General features: G+C 42.7%; 1 protein-coding gene across 1 annotated transcript in view; it reads left to right on the top strand.

Moving 5' to 3' along the window:
• sspo (SCO-spondin) overlaps positions 1–21553 on the top strand; it is an 80691-nt gene that overhangs the window by 17610 nt on the left and 41528 nt on the right. Inside the window, exons 25-70 of the mRNA XM_079361640.1 lie at positions 63–212; positions 414–507; positions 592–801; positions 1290–1495; positions 1587–1701; positions 2794–2915; positions 4106–4279; positions 4358–4591; positions 4679–4801; positions 5004–5101; positions 5371–5602; positions 5690–5842; positions 6426–6563; positions 6706–6888; positions 6981–7131; positions 7681–7840; positions 7968–8016; positions 9074–9178; positions 9305–9432; positions 11594–11714; positions 11805–11932; positions 12016–12157; positions 12254–12424; positions 12656–12836; positions 12960–13035; positions 13917–13938; positions 14114–14234; positions 14386–14599; positions 14765–14906; positions 15035–15211; positions 15360–15485; positions 15634–15720; positions 16109–16264; positions 16423–16581; positions 16663–16827; positions 16917–17108; positions 17396–17518; positions 17820–17949; positions 18182–18307; positions 18649–18740; positions 19473–19676; positions 19779–19949; positions 20054–20309; positions 20389–20435; positions 20549–20719; positions 20805–20939. Of these exons, the coding sequence (XP_079217766.1) occupies positions 63–212; positions 414–507; positions 592–801; positions 1290–1495; positions 1587–1701; positions 2794–2915; positions 4106–4279; positions 4358–4591; positions 4679–4801; positions 5004–5101; positions 5371–5602; positions 5690–5842; positions 6426–6563; positions 6706–6888; positions 6981–7131; positions 7681–7840; positions 7968–8016; positions 9074–9178; positions 9305–9432; positions 11594–11714; positions 11805–11932; positions 12016–12157; positions 12254–12424; positions 12656–12836; positions 12960–13035; positions 13917–13938; positions 14114–14234; positions 14386–14599; positions 14765–14906; positions 15035–15211; positions 15360–15485; positions 15634–15720; positions 16109–16264; positions 16423–16581; positions 16663–16827; positions 16917–17108; positions 17396–17518; positions 17820–17949; positions 18182–18307; positions 18649–18740; positions 19473–19676; positions 19779–19949; positions 20054–20309; positions 20389–20435; positions 20549–20719; positions 20805–20939 (6660 nt within the window). The remainder of the gene's footprint in view (positions 1–62; positions 213–413; positions 508–591; positions 802–1289; positions 1496–1586; positions 1702–2793; positions 2916–4105; positions 4280–4357; positions 4592–4678; positions 4802–5003; positions 5102–5370; positions 5603–5689; positions 5843–6425; positions 6564–6705; positions 6889–6980; positions 7132–7680; positions 7841–7967; positions 8017–9073; positions 9179–9304; positions 9433–11593; positions 11715–11804; positions 11933–12015; positions 12158–12253; positions 12425–12655; positions 12837–12959; positions 13036–13916; positions 13939–14113; positions 14235–14385; positions 14600–14764; positions 14907–15034; positions 15212–15359; positions 15486–15633; positions 15721–16108; positions 16265–16422; positions 16582–16662; positions 16828–16916; positions 17109–17395; positions 17519–17819; positions 17950–18181; positions 18308–18648; positions 18741–19472; positions 19677–19778; positions 19950–20053; positions 20310–20388; positions 20436–20548; positions 20720–20804; positions 20940–21553) is intronic.

Raw genomic sequence — 21553 nt, 5'->3', positions numbered from 1 at the left:
TGCTATGTTGTCCTTGTTTTGCACTGTGTCTTACGTTCTCTCCGTTCAAATCTCCCCTGCAGCGCTGCAGTGTGACAATGGTCTGGTGTATGATCCTTGTGGTCCCGCTTGCTCCCCTTTATGTCCAAGTGTACAGAAAAGTCCACACTCCCAGTGTGGTGCGCTCTCCTGTGTGGAGGGCTGCTTCTGTCCAGCTGGCACTGTCCAAAAGGGTAAAGTGGATTAACCAAACTAAACTTAAGTTCAAACTGATTTCTTTCTGTAAAAATGCTCGGAGTCAATAATGGACATATATATGAGACGATACATTTCTGCTCCCCAGACTACTTTTTTTTTTTTGGACAAAATGTCCACGTTACAGCTTGGTAAGTTCTGAGAGCTGCCTAATAGTCCGTTTGTTTTCTGTTCTACAGGCGACAGTTGTGTAATTCCCACTGAGTGTCCGTGTGAATGGGATGGCTCCATGTTTCCTGCCGGATCAGTCATCTCTCAACACTGCCAGAACTGGTCAGTCCTCCTTGATGCTTCTGAAAAATATTGAAGATTGTCTCTATTATATAATTACAGCTTTAGTTGCCTTTGCATATCCAGCTCCTGTGAGGACGGTTTGTGGCAGTGTCAGGGTGTGGCCTGCCCCCCTCCCTCTCCTCCCTGTCTGGAATCAGAGTTTACCTGTGCTGGGGGGCGCTGTATCCCTTCTCAGTGGATGTGTGACAATGAAGATGACTGTGGTGATGGATCGGATGAAGTCTGTCCATTCACATGTTCTCCTGATCAATTCCGCTGCACCAGTACACCGAGGTAAAAAATAATAAGAACTCTATTTTATCAGCAGCGTGCTTTCCATGTGTTAGGTTTAGGAAGACTAAAAAATACTGTTGGTTGGTTCTTGGCTTCCTTCAACAACTTTTATTATACAACTGACCAAAATTTGCAAAACACAATGTAAAAAATGTCCTGATTGGAAGTCATGCAACCATGATCTTATATTTTCATTGTAAAATACATGTATACATGTGTGTGTGTATATATATATATATATGTATGTAAACATGGGAAAATGCTAAATGTCATGTTTTAACATGTGCAATGTTAGCATGTTAAAGTTACACCAGCTTTGCGCTGAGTAACGCATGCTGACATGCTACCGAGGTTTACGATGAGACAACACTCCTTGTAAAGCCTTATAAAGTTGCTAACATGGCATTAGACTAAAGTTAGATAGTTTATAGTTGTAAGAGTCAGTCCAGAACCGAACTTAATAAAGTGAAATGACCCCAATCCTGCAGTGGACCATGTTTGAACCTGGTTCTGCGTTGTGATGGCCACCCAGACTGTGCTGACCAATCAGATGAGGAGTTCTGTGGACCTGTCACCCCTGTGCCCCTGTGCCCACCAGGGGAGTTTCAGTGTGCCAGTGGAAAGTGCCTGCCAACCAGCCTTGTGTGTGATGGACGGCTGGACTGTGGTTTCGCTGATGGGTCTGATGAGCAAGGTAATGTGTCACTCTACCAGCATGACACTCTCACATATTAGAATACTATAACATTTACTGCTCAATTAAATATGAACTCTTGTTTTTCCAGACTGTGGCGTGGTGTGTGATGAAGGAGAATTCCTGTGTGCTGGAGGACGTTGTATTCTCTACCTCCACCGCTGTGACGGACATGATGACTGTGGGGACCTCAGTGATGAGAGAGGGTGGGTTTTCTTATTTTTATTGAACTGCGGGGTCTGTGATTGTTCATGTTTAAAGGAAGAATGTAAATAATAAGTAATAAGTAAGAATACGTAAATACAGCAGAAATCAAGCATAGTATATCCTGTGTAAATGTCTCTCTGAGTCCTGACTGTCTGCAGTCAGGGAGAAGCTCGAGTCCTGCCAGCTGTACTGTTGTTAGAGACATGTTTACATCATATTTACATTCAGGGGACAGCCTTGTGTATAAAACTGTTTTTTGTGCATGTTTAGGTACATCTATGTGCAAAAATTCAAAGTCCACGGAAACACACGTCTTCCAGTTAGCACTCGCTGTATGAAACGCTCAGTCGCTAGTGAAGTGTGATATCGCAGCACAAGCACATGCTGCTATGCTCAGAGAAACGGTCCGCATTACCAATATGTCCGAGAACCATGCCGAACGACTGACCAATAATCAACAGAGCAAATCAGCCAACCAATCAGGGCATTCTGAGCGTTAGAAATACAGGCAGATGAGAGAGCCTGCGTGGAGCGTCAGTACATGAAAAGAGACACTTAGTTCAAACATTTGCGATGGTGAACTTACTTTAGTAAACACATAAATAAGATATACAGTACGTACCCCAAAAAGGGCAGAATATGGGACGTTTGATTTTTGTTCAATATGAAGCTCCGAGTTAACCAAAAGTGTACTAACATTAGCCTGCTAACACAGCAGTGCAGACCACAGGCATTGGAGCTTGAAATTCCTTTGTGCGGACGCGAGTGGAGAGAGGAGAACGGGGACTTCAGAATAGCGATGTGGCCAAACAGCAGCTTGTTTTGGTTTAATTCTGGCGCTCAAGAGGATACATCTACTGGATTAAAAAGTCAGACATCCTTATTTTAACTGGACTGGCATCTCTGAACATGCTTTGGGAGTGACTTGACACCTTAGACAGCATCATTGTGAGGGAACTAATATTTCGAATCATTAAGCATATCTGAAAAAAGCTACATCAAATATTGCACATGATTTGCAAATACTCTGCAGCTCATGTCTGTTAATAGCATATTGACTGTTTCTTTTATTTGCCCACAACTGGCTTCAGGTGTTTGTGCTCCAAAGGAGAGTTTCAGTGCCCTGGTGATCAGTGTATCCCTGCAGACAAAGTGTGTGACGGACGCAGAGATTGCGACGCTGGAACTGATGAGGCTGTATGTCCTAGTAAAGGTAAATATAGTGGATATGTACACTGACATTACAGAGAGTAGAGGCTCATGCAAAAGTCTACAGGATAGTTCCAAATGTGATTATGCCAAGATGCCATTGATAATGACATGCTATTCATAACGTTATATATTTAAACACAAAACACGTAGACATTTCTCAGAGCCTTTTTCCAAACCATTTCTGAAAGCCAATAAGATACTGAATCTAGGACTATTAAACTCGATATGGAGTTTGATTTATTACATTTCTAGGCCTGAATGGAAAGTTGGCCTTATATGATTTAAACCAAGACTCCTGAGCTCTCCCACTTCAACAATAGTGGACTTTAGCTGAATTGGGATCAGGGCACTCAGAGGAATCATAAGACATAAACACTGGGTAAAAGAACAAACGATAAGTATAAGAGACTAAAGTAGAAAAAATAAATTCCATAATATACACACTCAGGAAACAAGCAACGCTAGGATAAAAAATGACCAATTAAGAAATGACATATCATCTAACAAAAAAAAAGAAGTGAACTGAAGAGTAGAGTGAACCATGACAGAGACAAACATCCAGTCAGGCTCTGCACCGACAAGTTTAATTTAGACCACACAGAAACTCAAACACCTCAGCTCATCGACTTACCAGAATGTGTTCATTAGCCTATTGTTCATACTGTGTCTGTTGTTTTAATGATACCATTGTGCCTTTCACTCATTATATTAACATTTGTGTGGTGTATACATATTTTTGTTTTTCAGGCAGTTTTCATGGGTCTGATGAACCCGTTGCATTTATGGGTATTTAATTCATGGGTATTTTTATTGAAAAATACCTTGCAGATGTTTACTTCATCTCAATTACCTACACTATGAATAAAAAAAACAAAAAAACATGGTTAATATTTGGCCTTTACCTTTGATAAATTGACATTTATGAATAAAATTGCTTCTCGTTTTTGTCTGTTTTTTTTTTTCAAAACATGTAAGTAAAAAATGAAATCAATTCTGATCAAGATAAATCTACAAATTTACAAATGAAGCAAGGTTTTTCACCACCCTTGATTTTTATTTAGAAATGTAACCCATTTATTAGTTATTTTACACAACACAAGCTGAGCACATGCATACATCCACAGACCCAAACACCATAAAAAACACCCTGTGTGGTTGGAATGTTCTAATTTTTTTGATCATTCATTTCAGTGACCTGTGCTCCTGACCAGCTGGCCTGCAATGACGGTACATGTGTTTCCAACAGTAAACTGTGTGATGGAACAAGAGACTGTCAAGGTGGAGAGGATGAAAACAAAACCAACTGCTACTCCGCCATAACACCAACGTCATCCCCAGCTGTCACTCCAACTCTGCCCAGTTCAGGTAAAGGCCGTCAGGATTAAATACTCAGCGGGGAGGTCTGTGCAGTATTCAGTCAAAGTAAGGAGTCGGTGTCTCCAGTTTGTAGGTCCTACGAGTTCAGCTGTGCCGCAGGTGGGCAGTGTGTGCCTCAGGCCTGGCGTTGTGACGGGGAAACAGATTGTATGGATGGTAGTGATGAGGAGCAGTGCAGCGCCCCCTGTGGCCCCGGCAAGGTGCTCTGTCAAAGTGGGGACCAGTGTGTCGACTACCAGCAGCTCTGTGATGGGATTCCACAGTGCAGGGATGCTTCTGATGAGAGTGTTGACAACTGTGGTAAGATACTAATGTAAATATTAAGATGATCAGATGACAAAAATCAAAACATTCAGGAATTCTAAGTGAAGACTGTCTGCCCACTAGGCTCCATTCGGATACCTCCGTGTCCAGGCAGCTTTTCATGTGACAACCGCACTTGTGTGAACGTGACGCAAGTGTGCAACGGTGTGCCAGACTGTCCACGAGGCGACGATGAGTTGGTGTGTGGTGAGTTATCACAAGTTAAGAAGAGGAGAAAGGTGAGAATGGGAGTGTGAACGAATGAGGAGAAGAGTTGGTTGAAGGGAAGATTAAAAGGGGAAATAAAAGCCATGAGAGCGAGGGAGTAAAAGGTCCCAGTGTCTCATGTTTGAAGGTTGGAGGCTTTTCGTCTTTTGTAATAATATTTCTGTGATGTGACTCTGTACAGATAAAACTGTCTCACCAGTGCCTCCTGGTGGAAGGAACAACACTGTCACCTGCCCTGAATTTACCTGTATGGATGGATCTTGTGTCCCTTTCAACATGGTGAGTCTTACTGAAATGAAATCACAACCAGCAATATATGACATAATGATGATGATATATATGATAACATATTAAAAAAGAAAAAAAAATGTTAATAAGGTCTAATCAACAGTCATTGTGGTTATTCATAATCAGAATGTATTTTTAAAAAATCAATGTTTGCATAAAAATACAAAATAGATATATAGATACTTAAATGTAAACTAATAGCTTATCATCTTTAAAGCTATTCTGCGCATCTTGTTCTTGATCTTTTCCCTGTCACTAAGGTATGTAATGGTGTGGCAGACTGTCCAGACTCCTCATTCACTCCAAAAGGAGTCCCCACTGATGAGCAGGGCTGTAGGAGCTGGAGCTCGTGGGGCCCCTGGAGCCCTTGTAGCGCCTCCTGTGGGACAGGCTCCACGAGCCGCCAACGAACCTGCCCACCAGGGGACCCACTGCGCCACTGTCATGGACAGGACCATCAAAAGCAGCAATGCTTCAACACCACCTGCCCTGGTAAGGAAGTGGACATGAACTACATTACACACATGTCTGACACTAAAAACAGCCGTGGACACAGTCTAATACTTTATGTTGCTCCAGTTGACGGGCAGTGGATGCCATGGGCAGCATGGTCCAACTGTTCGAGCGGTTGTGGTGGAGTGCAGGTCAGACACAGAGGCTGCATCGCTCCTCGTAACGGAGGCCGAGACTGTTCCCAGCTCCCTGGATCATCCAACCTGGCCATTGAAATCAGTAAGAGCTCTCTGTGTATTTTCTTCCATCTGCCCGAATCTCCACTCATAGATCAACTCTTCAACACCTGTTAGTCATTGTATCCTTGTGACCTCAATTGTTTGTCTGTCTGTAATGTATTTAATTTCACATTTTCTTCTGTTATATCATCACTGATAAAAAACAAGACCAAGGAAAAAATGAATTGAAGATACTGAAAGTTTAAAATAAAAGCCCTGCTGGGTAACTGACTCTCTTCTTCTGTAAATCCAGGTTATTTTAGATTGAAAAATGATGATAATGAAAGACACAACAACAAAACAATAAAACAGAGTTAAATTTACAAGAACATAGTAGAGACGTTTTGGGATTTTTTTTTTTCCAGTGTTGGATATTTTCAGGGAATGTCGATCATCATACCAACCTATCCATGCTCTTTTTTTTTTTTTTTTGAAAAACAAACGGTTTTCTTCAATTGTTGCTACCTAACTTAAAATAAATCTTAAATACAGGCTCATCAAACATCAAAGTCTGAAAAAAGTTCACAGCAAAGAAAGTGGGAATTTAAAACATTAAGCTTCTTTTGTCCACTGTCCCACCGCAGAGCCTTGTCCTGATGATGGATGTGACAACACGAGCTGTCCTTCAGGGCTGGTGAGATACAGCTGTGCTCCCTGTCCTGTTTCCTGTGCTCACATCAGCAGCGGGACGACCTGTGATACAACGTCACCCTGCTCCTCAGGTCAGGCCAGAAAAATCTGAAGCGTCCTTCTCTCAAAAAAAAAAGAAAAAGAAAAAAGTAGCCTTTTCCATTTTGAAAAGTTTAAACATTTTAAGAAGCATTCTTCTGATGTTTTGTGCAATCGATGTGTCTCTCACCGCAGGTTGTTGGTGTGCTGAGGGACAGGTGATGAACCACATGCAGCAGTGTGTGTTACCAGAAGAGTGTGTGTGTGAGGTGGCAGGTGTGCGGTACTGGCCGGGCCAGCAGATGAAGGTTGACTGTGAGATCTGCGTTTGTGAGAGAGGGAGGCCTCATAGATGCCAGCCTAACCCCGAGTGTTCAGGTAAAGTCTGTCAAATTATCAATTTTTAAGGCATCAAATCTGGAGCTTGTTTAATGGCTTACTTTAACAAAGTCTTCTTTGTGACCCTGCAGTGCACTGTGGCTGGTCATCATGGACTGAGTGGGGGGAGTGTTTGGGGCCATGTGGTGTTCAGAGTGTGCAGTGGTCGTTCCGCAGCCCAAACAACCCCATGAAGCACGGAGATGGGAGAGCCTGCAGAGGAATTTACAGGAAAGCTCGTCGGTGTGTACCCATACCTGGACCCTCAACTTACTTTACTGATTTTACTGCTAAATTCCTACACATCTACATGAGGATTATTTAATCTCAATTAAACTATTTATATTTTTCTTACCCTCACTGATCCCCTGCCGTCTCCAGCCTTGACCCTTGCTTGGCAAACGTTCCTTGAAAAGTCAAGGCCATATTCATCATCTGGTTCCCAGAGGATTTGTGCTAATGTTTATAGTGCAAGGTTATTGGCATATGTCTACAGGAAGAAATAAACTGATCAATTTACTGATCACATTATTATCCATAGTATTAGCATCAACCATAACCTTTCAAAACTTGAGTCATCACCTAGCTTCACCATAATCAGAATGCTTAGCTGAAAATCTGAGAACTTGAACCAGGCTTCGAGCGGTTATTGGGCGACCACAGAGTGTTGAACTATCTGGTTTTGATGAACTTGATCAATCAAAGAAAAACACCCTCCTTTTGATGACATCGCAAACAAAAGCCATATCTGCTCACCATGTCTAACAGTTTTGTGCATGTTTTCATGTGCAGGTGTCAGACTGACCTCTGTGATGAGTGCGAGTACCAGGGTCAGGCCCATGCTGTGGGAGACAGATGGAGGTCGGACCACTGCCTTTTATGTCACTGTCGGCCAAACCTCACAGTACACTGTGTTCCTTTCTGTCCATATGCTGTCAGTGGATGCCCACAGGTCAGAGCAGATTCTAAATATATAACAAAAAAAACATGATGGAGTACATACTTTAAGTGCATTTGTACAATTATTAAATCATCATGTTTGGCTGTGTCCAATGTTAAATGATCTTTCATTTGTACAGGGTCAAAGTCTGGTGCCTGGAGAGGGAGACAAGTGTTGTTACTGCCAAGGTAAAATCATTGTTATTGATCAAAATTCTTCCCAGATGAAACATCTGCCTATTAAACTTTGAGTTGAATAAATGTCTTTTCACGAGTTGTACAAATGATTGACAAATGATCAATGAAGTCAAAGACCAAAAGGGATCAAAAATATATCCTGTTCACATGAGAGATTAGTTTCCTTTGCTCCAATCTTTGGGACTCAAGTGGCTACTTCCGGTGTTGTAAAATGAAGCCAATGCTGAAGCGCAAAATCCTGCAGTCCATCGAGTGTCCGCTTGAGGCCAGGTCCAAGAACCCCAGACATCACATGCACACCACAGCTGAACATTTTTAAAGAAGAAATTAACACGTTGACAGCCTGTGACAAAAAAATTAAATACAGTAGGTCTGTTTAGTTTTTGTCCTCATGGGCACGGGCAGTGTGTTTTTAGACTGCATGGTAAATTGTGTAACACTTTTGTAGTGTTCTGGCTACTCAAAGTGCTTGTTATACTGCAGTTCACACCTACACATTCACACTTATGGCAGAGGTTGTTATGTAAAGTGACCTTCAGAAGCAACTTATCCCAATAACACAAACTCATACGGCACCAACAACAGTGGGAGCAATTCAGTCATGTGGCTGCAGGAGCTAGGGACTGAACTTCAGGTTGTGAGACGACTGACTCTACCAACTGAGCCACAGGCATCTGTTCTGATTTTATAAACAATACTTGTTATCGATAGTCAGGCACAAGAGTTGACATGATTGACAGGTGGGTGCGATGTAACAGTTGGTCAGGAGGCTTAAAACTCAAACAAGAATGGATACAGAGAACCTGTAGTGGTATATTTTAATGTTTGTTATCAACTCAATAACTCATGAATGTCTTTTGAAGAGAAAATAATTGAGATTAAAAGAGGATTATAATATAATCAGCTATACATAGTTCCTTTCATTTAATCTAACACTGGAGAGATGCAGCAGTCCAAATGTTAAAGGCCAGTCTGTTGTCTCTAAAACTAGAATGCTGTGAGAATTCTCCAACATTAATCTTTTTTTTTTTTTTTTACGTCTTCCAAGGAGAAATTGACACCATTCTTGTGACAATCGGCCCTGACACTGTGACATCCTCGCCAGCAGAGGACACTAAACCTCTGGTCCCGACATTTCCACTTCCCCCTGGAGGTAAGATCAGTTGACCACAGAGTCAAACAGGTAAAAGATTTCAGTTTGTTTGTGTCCCTTCAACATCAAATTATGTTTCTGTCTCCTCTCATAGCGTTTGATGGAATCTCACCTTCTTTTATTCAGATGAGTGTTGGTCTCCTCTGGGTGTTCAGTCTCTCCCGGCTTCCAGTTTCAGTGCCTCCTCACGGCAGACCGGTCACCCTCCTGAGGCAGGGCGCCTACACAGTTTGGATCCACATAGTGACCTCCAGGTAAACCAAGCCTCCTGATAAAGTTAGCACGATCAGACTTTTCATTATTCATACATTTGAGATGTTTTTGAGAAAGTTGCGCAAAACCCCCAAGCTCAAAGACTTTCGTTCTGTTGGTGGCCTGATCATTTTAAAAGAGGGCCTAACAGAAGTGACATCATTTTAACAGAAGCAGGATGGTGTTTGAAACGAGAAGGACCACAAAAAGCTTGATATCTTAGTGATAAATAAAGCTCATCTTTACATTTTTTTGAGGCAGATTCCATAGCATTGTTCTTTCAGCTTGTAAACACAACATTCAGACTGGCCCCTCCTTCTGGGCTCATCGTCCCATGAAGCACGCTCTCAACTGCAATACGTAGTGTGCAAGTTTACTGTTTGTACACTGCAAGCTAGTACACGTTAACAAAAGTGAACCACCTGTGTTTGGAAGCTGCCTGTCCAACAGAAAGCAGGGCATCGCCAAGTTCACAGGTAGAAGATAACCCAAGGTTCATTCATAAAAAAACAAACTTTATCTGTGTGGCATTTCTTAAAGCGTTCGTACGAACTTTTGAAGCACAAATCTGAGATTCATCAATATAGTCTTACTTGATTTTATTCTAACTCTGTATGCATTTTCCTCCTTTAATCCAAAATCTTGAAACTAATCTTTGAACAGTCTCACTAATAGAATGCTGTAATGGAGTATCAAATCTTTTACTAAAACCAGCTGATTAATTGGAGCCTATTGACGGCCTTCTGGGAACATATACATGATTGTGATTTGCGTCGAAGAAAATGTAAAGATCTGAAAGAAAAAAGATCTGGCTCAGTTGGTAGAGTCAGTCGTCTCACAACCTCTCTGAAAGAAATAGCAGCTGGTACTTTCAGAAGAGAGGGCATCAGCCCGTCACGATGTGTGAAGAGCGTGACGAATGGCTTATCAGCTGATTCCGGATGCCAATGCCTCGCCGCTCTCGTCCTTGTAGAATGCTGATTGCGGGTTGCGGGCACGTGTCTGATGATGTGGATTAATGATTCTGATTCACTAACACAAGCATGATGGTGAAAACAAAATTAGCTGGTACGCACATGTCATGAATCCCACAGTGATTTTGTGTATCCATTGATTTTATGCTGACAGTAACAACATTTCACATATTTTGCACATATTAGTAAATAGGACTGAATGATTTTATTTTCTGTTCTTTCCTCTTAAAAATAACATTCAAGTTATTTTTTTTCCAGTTTAAATGCCATCCAGTCGCTGAATTGTATCCGCTCCTAAACTCTCCTGTGTGCGGTCATTGACTGAGGGAAACACACCAGCTCCCTGCACAGAAATGTCCCATGTCAATTAAAACAACAGTACACGTACACAGTCACCACCACACGTATGGAGGCCAGCAAGTGACGATTGAGTGGTATCACTTTTATATAAGTCTGTATTTTATTTCTTAGGAAAAAGCTACTAACTCTGTTTTGGAAGTAAAAGTGCTTGCTCTGTTTGACTTGTTGTTTTGTGCTTTGCTGCTTCTGACCTTTAAATAGCGAATGAGTTCTGCTTTATTTTCCTTACTTTAGTTAGGTGGTTGGTAGATCAACGTATTATGCTCCTTTTCTTTTCAACAACACATATTTTTCTCAGAGTTATTGGCCTTCCATATGTTCCCTTTGTTGGATTCATGCTGCTGTTGTGGTTCAAGGTATTTGAGGGATGGGTGGTTGATCAATTGCTCCCTCGATCACTTTTAGTCCACACTTAAGTGCCTGCTTTTCCTCGGCAGCTTTTGAGTCTGTATGAATGGGGCTAGTTACTTCTGATGGTCACTTTTCATAGCAACCTCAGCCTTGTGTGAAGCACTTTGAATTGCCTTGTTGTTGAAATGTGCTGTATTAATATACTTGCCTTGCCTTACCAGTGTGTTGCATGTTGTGTAGCTTTGAGAAATCAGAAGAGTAGAAAAGTGCAGCACAAGCTTAAGTCCATTTGCCAAATTGATCCAAATGTCTTTGGCGATCTTGTACGCTACTTTGACTCTATGTCTGAGAAATTTGCACAGCAAATTGACATAGATTTTATCATTGAGGTGAAATCTATTTTCCTGTAGGGCTATCATCAGTTCATTTCCCAAGCACATAATTACCACTGCTTCCAATTTATCTGCAAAATGTTCAGGGCTGGAGTCCAGAACCTGAGGAGTACAAGGAGCTACCACAGCGGAGCCCTGAGGGACACACAAGCCAATCACAGAGCCCCTATCTACAGATCGACCTTCTCCAACCATACAACATCACTGGTAGGTCAACTACACAGGCAGGTAAATCCTAAACAGAAACTGCTGTGTATGAGTGAATAAACATAACGTTTTCTCTTTTGCTGTCTGTAGGTGTGCTAACCCAGGGTGGAGGGGTGTTTGGCACCTTTGTCTCTAGCTTCTATCTCCAGTTTAGCAGCAATGGCAGACAGTGGTACACTTACAAAGAGCTGGTGACTGATGCCCGGCCGAGAGCCAAGGTTAGACGTTGCAACTTTTTATCATCTATTCTGAAGGCAATTTGTGTTTTACCATTCCATTACCACAACATTTCACCCTGCAGGTTTTTAACGGTAACAATGATGACCGAGGGGTGGCAGAGATCCGACTGGGTAGGATGGTGTCAGCTCAGTTTGTCCGCCTGCTGCCGCACGACTTCCAGAACGGCATCTACCTTCGACTTGAGATCATGGGCTGTGGGGATGGTCAGAAGATAGTGCTACTTTTCTACTTTGCTGTTGTTATATGACTTTGTGAAAAAAAAACGTGATTCTAAAGTCCTCCTCTTTCCTCTCCTTTAGATGACCAATGGTTGACAACTGCAACCCCGCCCTCCCCAGTGTCTCCAGTAGGGGGCTGCAGAGAGAAGGAGTTTCACTGTCAAAATGGTCGCTGTGTGCCAGCAGGTCCGCTGGGAGTTGTTTGTGATGGCGTCAATGACTGTGGGGATGGATCAGATGAGACGCACTGTGGTAAGCTTTCCAACTTTACACGCTTAAGTTTCATTTAATTTATGAGATACGTGCAGCATCTCTCAGTTTTCTCTGAAATGTTGTGCAAAAGGGAACCAAGTTACGCAATCAGTTTTTTAAACCTTTCCTTTTTAATTTTCTTGCATGGAAGGTGCACTTGCCAAACCCTAAAAAAAAAATCATAGTACAAAAATCATACTGTAAATCTAGTATGATCATTCCTACACACAGGCACGCAGCCATCCCCTACACCCATCAGTCCCCGCAGCTGCCCTGCTGGTCAATTCTCCTGCCCTCCACCAGGGGGCTGCATTAAGAAAGGACAACGTTGTGATGGGATCCCTGACTGTCCCAAAGGAGAGGATGAAGCAGGCTGCCATCACCATGACAACACCACTACTCAGTCAGACAGGTAATGGTTATCGTTTTTATTAATGGCAGTGGTAACAAAGTTCTTACCCACCGTCTGCTTCTACTCTTTGTATCACCTCTGTTAATTCAGCTCTTTTTTTTTTAATTATGTGCTCAATGACAGACCGTACACATCTACTCCTGCACCTCTCAGGACTCCATCCATGGCTGCTGTCACTCATCCTGCAGTGAAACCAACGGTAGGAAAACACTTTAAATCCTGCTGTTCGGTGTCACTCATTTTTATAATTCTTGATTGTCTGAATTCAAGTGTAGTGGGTAGACATGTTCTTTAACAAATATGATACACAAGCTTGCTTTAAAAGAACATAGTTCTTCAAAAATGTACACCCTTAAATACCAGACCTTGATTTTGTTTGACATGAAGTTTAGTTTTTTTAGAACTGACTGTGGATGCTGCGGATGTGATCATATTGAGTCGCCTCTTCTGTTTAAAGTTGTAAGCTTTCAGGCTGTTTCTGATGTATAAAATCAGTAAAGAAATCGTGGAACAGACTGTGGATTATCTGTACGGTTTATTTCGGTTGAGCTCAGTTAACATTGCAAGAATACAGTCATTGACATTAGCTGGCTGACAAAGTTTTCTCTGTGAACAGACTTCTTAAGTTCAGCCTCCAAATTCTTTCCTGTTCGGAGTAAATCTTTTTAAGGCTTGGAGAAGCTGGCTGCTCCAATCCTAATATAACTCTGCTGCTGTGAGATATTTTACTTAGATGTGGTTACAACCGAGAGTCAGTTATATTTGAATGGTATACAGATTTAAATGTAGATACACAAAGTTACCAAACTGAACAAATTCATCGAAATTTGTTCTAACAAAAGGGCAATTTAATCAATTTCATTAGTCAATATATTTATTATCAATGTTTATATAATGTCAACAATGTATACTTTATTTAAATTGATATATAATTAGTCAAAGCTAAAATTCAAACTAGTACTAAGTGGTAAGGGGTGCAAGGCAGGTTTGCCCTCTTAGTTATGTAGACCAGACCCAGAGATTTGACATGTCTATAAAGATATCAACAAACACCTGAATAATGCTCTGATGAATTTACAGGATGGTGGCCCAGGATATCGTGGTGAGTGTTAAATTCACTTCTTGTGTTTTGGAAACCAGCCTCTTCTAATAACATCACAAGGAAATAAAATGTAGTTGAAATCCAAAATGCATTCTTCTTACTTTTTGTTGCAACTTGCAAGTTTTCAGTTTGCCAAACTGGCTTTGTTAGTAAAAACGTTTGTTGTATTCTGCAGGAATCTGCTCGTCTCCTCTCGGACTGGAGGATGGCAGAATTAGATATGGTCAGCTGGCCTCATCCTCGTATCGTGAGAACAACCCAGCAGATGCTGGACGGCTAAACATCGTCCCTAATGTGTGAGTGAGCTGGTCTTTCTGTGGGTCTCCCATCCGAAACATTTGACACTTTTACATGCATTAGTTGAGATCTGCATATTTCTGCACTTTTCTTGAGTAAGTAGGATATTAAATATACAAATCATTGCAAGCCATCTCATCTTCTCTCCAGTCAGGTCATGGAGCCAGGATGGAGCCCCTTGCCTACAGATCTTCAGCCATATTTTCAGGTGGACTTCCTGGAGCCCACATGGGTGTCAGGGGTGGTGACACAAGGCAGTGCACGTATGTGGGGTTACATCACCAAATACCGCCTGGCCTTCGCCCTGCACAGTAGCCTCTTCACAGACTACACTGAGGGTGGAAAGCCTGGCGGTCAAGCTCAGGTACTTGTAATAATATGGACTTTCAGGTATTGAAGAAAAATGGTGAATGTACTCTCGTACAGTAGGATTCAGTGTTTTGTAAATGTGGCCATACAGGGTAAAGAAATAGAAAATCTGAGGTCCATCATGCATTATTTCATCAGTGTCCCTTTGGTCGTGTTCTAGGTGTTTGAGGTGCGGATGGTGGGCAGGACCCCGGTGACTCGCTGGCTTGGTCGGCTGGTCAGAGCTCGCTACCTGCGTATCATTCCTGTTGAGTTCAGACACACGTTCTACCTGCGTGCTGAGATCCTCGGATGCAGAGGAGGCGAGTCGTTTATATGAAATCAGCCGCTAATAGTTATTACTGTCATTAAAACTTTTTTTGGTTAACAGCACCAGTGCTTGTACTCCCCACTTAAGTCTAAATGAGAAACGTGCTTTTTGTTCTTGTAGATGAGCTTGTGACCCCCAGCACTGTGACTAAGTCTCCCTCTGGTGGTGACAAAGTAACAGTGCAGCACTGTAAGCCTGGCCAGTTTGCATGTCAGCACAGTGAGGACTGCGTGTCTGTCTCTGTGCTGTGTGACGGTCGACCGGACTGCAAGGACCACTCTGACGAGATCAACTGTGGTGAGAGCTGTGTGATAAATGCTCATATGCATGTTTTGAATATCTCATAGGACTCTGGTGTCCTTGGATAATTGTGTGACTTTCTTGTCTCTCATATATTTGATAAGTTACTGTCTTTGTTTATGTTTCAATTCCTTCTCTTCTTAAGGTACGGCTCCAACGAGAGGCCCTCCAGGGTTACATACCACAAGGTCACCAGGAGGGCGCCCTGGTGTCGCTAGTGAGGGTGTCACAGGTGAACCAGGACTTCAGAAGACTTCAACCTCAAATCAAGGTTAAGAGAGCCTTTGATGAATTCTCCTGTTTGTTTGTTGGTCGGTTTTTACCTGGAATGTTGGCTCTTTCTGAATTGTGTCACTTTGCAATCCAATGCCTGTTTTCCTCTGCTTGATGAACACGCCTTTGGACTACTATGCCATCAGTCTACCCAGGAGTCACCACAGGCCAGCCAGGACTGCATCTCACCACAAGCCCCACTTCTGGAAGACCTGGGTTGCAAACCACAAAAGGTGAGACACCTCGATGATCAATTTTTCTTCTATAAGAATTTTTTATTAGTTTTCAACACAAACACAAGTTAAACATTTTGCCATCATGTCAGTACAGAGATAGATAAAATAGAACATATATACAGTATATATAGCCATCCATCTATTCTTAGAAAATGTCCCAGACCACTGCCCCATCTTCATCTTCACAGTTAATTCTAGAGCCTCTCTCCATATTGCTCTACATGCACACACATTGTCCTTCAGTGCATAAAAGGAAGCAATGAAATGTGTGCTGCCTCTCTGGGAAATAAGGAACCACTAAACATGACTAGATCAGGAGGGGGTAGAGCAGTCATATGTTTTAAATATATAAGTATTTAATGAATGAATTTATTTTCATTGACAGCCCCATGGATTGCGACAACTTCCCACGATGGCGGCCTACCCAGAGTGCTTTGTGTGGAGGGCCAATATGCATGCCGGTCATTCGGCTGTGTGGACTCAGCGCAGGTGTGTGATGGCAGACAGGACTGTTTGGACGGGTCAGATGAAGAACACTGCGGTAGGCATAACCAACTGGGTAGATTGGTGAAAGTGCAGAAGAATTACTGACACTAGTGCATGTAGAATACAATTATTATACATTATTTAAAATGTGTTGTCAAATGAACCCTTTGCATAAAAAACTGTGATTGTTTTCTTCTTGTTTGTTTTCCGCAGGCACAACAGCCAGGCCAGCTGTGACTCCAAAGGGCCCACCACTGCCCAGTCCCTGCTCTGCAAAGCAGTTCTCTTGTGTTAGTGGGGAGTGTGTTCACCTGGACCACAGATGTGATCTGCAGAAGGACTGTGTTGATGGATCGGATGAAAGAGACTGTGGTAAGATTACACTGTGTGCCCAAACATTGAAGGTTTTCCTTTATTTTTTCCCTCACCTCTTCTCTCCTCCCTCTTGTCTAGTGGACTGCATCATGTCCCCCTGGACGACGTGGAGTGCATGCAGTGTAACCTGTGGTCTGGGCTCCTTGTTCCGGCAGAGGGACATAATTAGAGAAGCCCTACCAGGGGGAGCCTGTGGTGGAGCTCAATTCGACAGTCGAGCCTGTTTCCCTCGAGCGTGTCCAGGTCTGTTCTCTGAAGCTGAAGTCCCTGAAGTACCCAGAATCTGATTTCTAATTATTACAATCTTAGTTTCTCCTGTTCTTTTCTTTCAGTAAATGGCCACTGGTCAGAGTGGACAGAGTGGTCCGAGTGTGACGCTCAGTGTGGAGGTGGTGTCAAGCAGAGGAACAGAACCTGCTCAGCTCCTCCTCCCAAGAATGGAGGACAGGAGTGTGAGGGCATGACTCTGCAGAGCCAGAGCTGCAACAACCAGCCCTGCACCAAAGACATCGGCACACAGACAGGTGGCTGTGTTACAAAAAAATCAATTCATATTGTGATATTTTCAAAATGTGTGACTAACTCCTGCACTGAGGACCATTGCTTTTTATTTATTCTTTATTGTACAGGGACAATACAAATTAATAAACATTTCAGTAAATATACCAGCGTTAGCCCGAAAGCTTATTTTTCTCTGTTGTCCCTGGCCAGATTTGATAAAAGGCTCCTGGGAAAATCCAAATTGCATGCTGCATGAATTAACATGAAGTTAACTGTCTGAACTGAGTCTGTTCTCTGATTGGCTGTTCAGGCTGTGTAAACAACATGGTTCAAGTGACTGAATCAGACTGCCGGGCAGGGAGAGTTGAGCCCTGTCCTCCGACCTGCTCACATCTCAGCTCCACCAGCAACTGCACCGAAGCATGCATACTAGGTAGGACACGCAGGAGGTGAAGGGGCAACAGTTTAGACCTGAAGTGTGCAGAGTAATGGAAATGTTTTGCATCATTTGCTTCCCATTGCTTTATTGGTATACTATTTGTATGTGCTTTTGGGTGTTTGCATATTGTGTTTTAATGTTGCCAAGGACTGCAGAAGAAAAGCAGTGTGTGTTGCATAAAATGTTATCAAACCTCTACAAAGCAGTGTTGTTGAGAGATTCTTTCAGAGCTGTAGTAGCTCACAAAGACTCACTCAGGTGAAATACTGATAAGACTTTTTTTTTTCTTCTCCAGGGTGCCGCTGTCCTGATGGTCTGTTTCTTCAAAGTGGGCGATGTGTGAATGCCAGCCAATGTGTCTGTGTCTGGAACGGTGAAACACTTCAGCCAGGACAAATGATCATTAAGCACCGTTGTACCACATGGTGAGAACCATCTTTAACTCCTTTTGTTTTTGAGTTTCATAACTGATACTTCTAAAAATGCTCACTATCACATTTTTCTGAATCCGAAGGAAGCAATCATCGCCAAGCTTATTTTCACTCACAGTCAGGTCCTCTCCTCCGTTGACTTGAACTGCTGCCATTGTGTGTTGCTATTTATGTTTAAAAATTAAACAAAAATGGGCTTAAAGAAATGTTTGTTTTGGTCAATCAGTGTGTGCCAAGATGGACGGGTAATCTGTGACAACTCCAAATGTTTTGCAACCTGTAATTGGTCAGCCTGGTCGTCATGGTCACCGTGTGATGTAACGTGTGGTCTGGGGCTACAGCAACGCTACAGGTGAGTCGGTTTAATTCCTGTGAGTTTGAAAGCAGCAAATAAAGGCCTTCACTTTATGGGATAACTCTTCTGTACCTTTCTTCTTTAGTTGTCTATTCTTTGTTCTGGTAACATTGAGCATAAGAAAAAAAACAAAAATTATAAACTGCTCTCCGTCAGTATTCTACCAAATGTTTTCAAACTACGAGTTCTGTACGTTTGACTGGTTTACTTTTTGCGACAGGGACAAAATGGTGTCTCCAAAGTACAATAGTTATGTAGTCACGTGATTTGCAGTTCTTCCATTCGCTCTTACATTTTGGTCAGGAGTCTAAATGTCTCTACTTGCGTTCTTATTGCAGGTCTCCAGTGAACCCAGCTGGAGCAGCCAGAGTGCAGCAGTGTCCAGGGGACTCGTCGGAGGCCCGTCACTGCTCCAGCCCCTGCCGTCCATGTAGGACCATATTACTGTCACACTTCACTTTGTTAAGATACTTCCAGCTGAGATCAGCTTTTTCTTTTATACATGTAGATATTTATTTCATTAACACATACGTTGTTATGGTAGTTTTAAGATTTAAGATTAAACTTCATTTTCTTGACGTTCTTGAGGAGGTTTCACCTCTTACTTGAAAGGTTTGAAACTGTGAATGTGATGTTGATGTTATAAAACCATCAAAGTGAAATTTCCTGGTATCTAAAAAGCCTACCTTTTATTTTTATTCACACCCCGTGGTTTTTAGGATTATTTCACCTGGAAGAAGGAACAGGGGAATCATTTTTAGATCAGCTTTTTGTAGTCTATTTTCTGAAAACTGTAGTTCCACCACGGCAGACTCGTGTCACTAACCTCCTCAGCCTGCGAAGGAAGGAGAGGTGCTGTTTGGCTTTCTTGACTATGACGCTGGTGTTGAGAGACCAGGTGAGGCCGTCTGTGAGGTGGAAAACAAAGAATTTAGTACATGACACACATGGACTTGATGTTCAGCGGGGGGTTGTCGCCTCTTGTTCTCCTGAAGTCAACAACCATCTCTTAAGTTTTGGCTTCCCCAATACCTCTTTAAACCAGCAGTCTTCTCTCTCCAGCTTATGAACTTTACTGCCATTAGATGTTTGCAAGTCTCTGGTCAGTGTCCTAGTCTTTTTGCGTTCTCATGATGATATTACTTTTTCATATCTTGTTCAGTGTTGCCAGACGGGGTCTGGAGTAAATGGACCAGCTGGTCAGAGTGCAGCAAGACATGTTTCAACCACGTCGACGATGTCGGAATCAGACGACGATTTCGCAGCTGCAACCACACACTGACGGCCTTTAACTCCACGCATACGGACTCTGCCTGTGGTGGAGACAGTGAGGAGCAGGAGCCTTGTAACACACTGCACTGTCCAGGTATTAGTCATAAAGACAAACACAAGCAAGCAATATCCGTCTCTTTCAGTCGCCAAAAATGATGCGTAGCAGCAAAAGCTGATAGTAGCTGTGTCTTTGCAGTGCATGGCAGCTGGTCCGAATGGTCACCGTGGTCTCAGTGTTCATCAGAGTGTGACTCTGGCGTCCAAACGAGAGAGCGATTCTGCAGTTCACCTCCATCACAGCATGGAGGCAACAGCTGCACTGGGCCTCACATACAGACCGGAGACTGCAACTCCCAGCCCTGCTCAGGTAACGCATCCAGTCGTATTATTAGTCAAGCTCTCAAGGTTCAGAGAATGGAAAAAAAAAATATGTGCACTGTTCAGTTCTGATCTCTGGCTGCCTCCTCTCAGGTGTGTGTCCAGAGGGCATGGTGTACATGACAGCGGCAGAGTGCGAGGCTCACGGCGGGGCTTGTCCTCGGGTTTGTTTGGACATGACCTCCACAGAGGTTCAGTGTGCCACCTCCTGTTATGATGGCTGCTACTGTGCCTTAGGCTTTTACCTGCTCAACAACAGCTGCGTGCCCTTGGCGCAGTGTCCGTGTTACCACCAGGGGGAGCTGTATCCTGCCGGGGCCTCTCTGCCTTTTGATGCCTGCAATAACTGGTACTGCTGGCGAGTTATCTTGTAGAATAAGTTTGAATGAATGTGATGTTTCATAAGTTATATGTGTCTCCCCCCACAGTACCTGTATTAATGGAGACATGGAGTGTGGGGCAGCTCCCTGCTCTGGTGAGTAGCATTTTTATGAATTTGGCTTGATAGTGTTTCTTCACATCTTGTTTCCTTTCCTTGTCTCCTGTGTCCTTAAGTCTTTACTCTACTCCCACTGTGTGTTTTCTCAGTGGACTGCGGCTGGAGCAGTTGGACGCAGTGGAGCGCTTGCAGTCGAACATGTGACGTCGGCGTGAGAAGGCGGTATCGTTCGGGAACCAATCCTCCTCCAGCTTTTGGTGGTCAGCCCTGCAAAGGAGACAAAGTTGGGATTGATACCTGCAGCATTGAACCCTGTTTCGGTGAGGAGAAGCATCAATTTGTGTGTTTTGGACTCTTGTGTGTTCGGGATGTTCAAATGGTTAACACTCTTTGATGTGTCTGAAGGTGTGAAGGAGCCATGGAGTGTGTGGTCAGAGTGCTCAGTGAGATGTGGAGGAGGTTACAGAACCCGAACTCGTGGACCCATCAGAGTCCATGGAACTGCTCAGCAGTTCAGTGCCTGCAACCTGCAGCCTTGTGGTACATACGTCTCAGACTGTCATTCCCAATATTGTCACACATAATATCAGAATGAGACTTAGACTTAGACTGAACTTTGTTAATCCCTTTGGGATGACTCCCGCAGGGAAATTTAGGTTTCCAGCAGAATATAAGGCAAACATAAAATGTAGCAGATAACAGATTAGTAACAATATAAAGAACAAGATAAAATCAATAATAGAACACTCTCCATTGGAAAAAAGAAAAATATACAAAATATGGCTAGAGTGATTATTGCACTTTGGTTGAGAGTTGTATTGTATGTATTGTTGAATTGTATGTGTATGTATGTTTTACACATCTTTGTCACACTCCAGTCACATTAAATTGTGTTTTTGCAATAGACGACAGCATACGAAAGCATTTAAGGAGACTAATTGACTATAATAAAGGTGCATGAAAGAATAACTGAATATCAGAAACCTTGTTCTTTGTTGTTCAAGATATTTCCAAAAAAATGTGTAACCCCTTGTTTGAAATCTTTCTGCAAGCTTTCGAAAACTGTTTTACAAGAAAATAATAAAAGCCAGCAGAGGGCTTAAAACATGAAAGTAAATTTTGTACCAGCATCAGTATTAAGGCATTCATTTCAT

The sequence above is a fragment of the Symphodus melops genome, assembly GCF_947650265.1.
Source record: "Symphodus melops genome assembly, chromosome: 14".
Lineage (NCBI taxonomy): Eukaryota > Metazoa > Chordata > Actinopteri > Labriformes > Labridae > Symphodus > Symphodus melops.
Note: the sequence above shows the minus strand (reverse complement) of the source record. Positions and strands in the feature narration are given on the sequence as shown.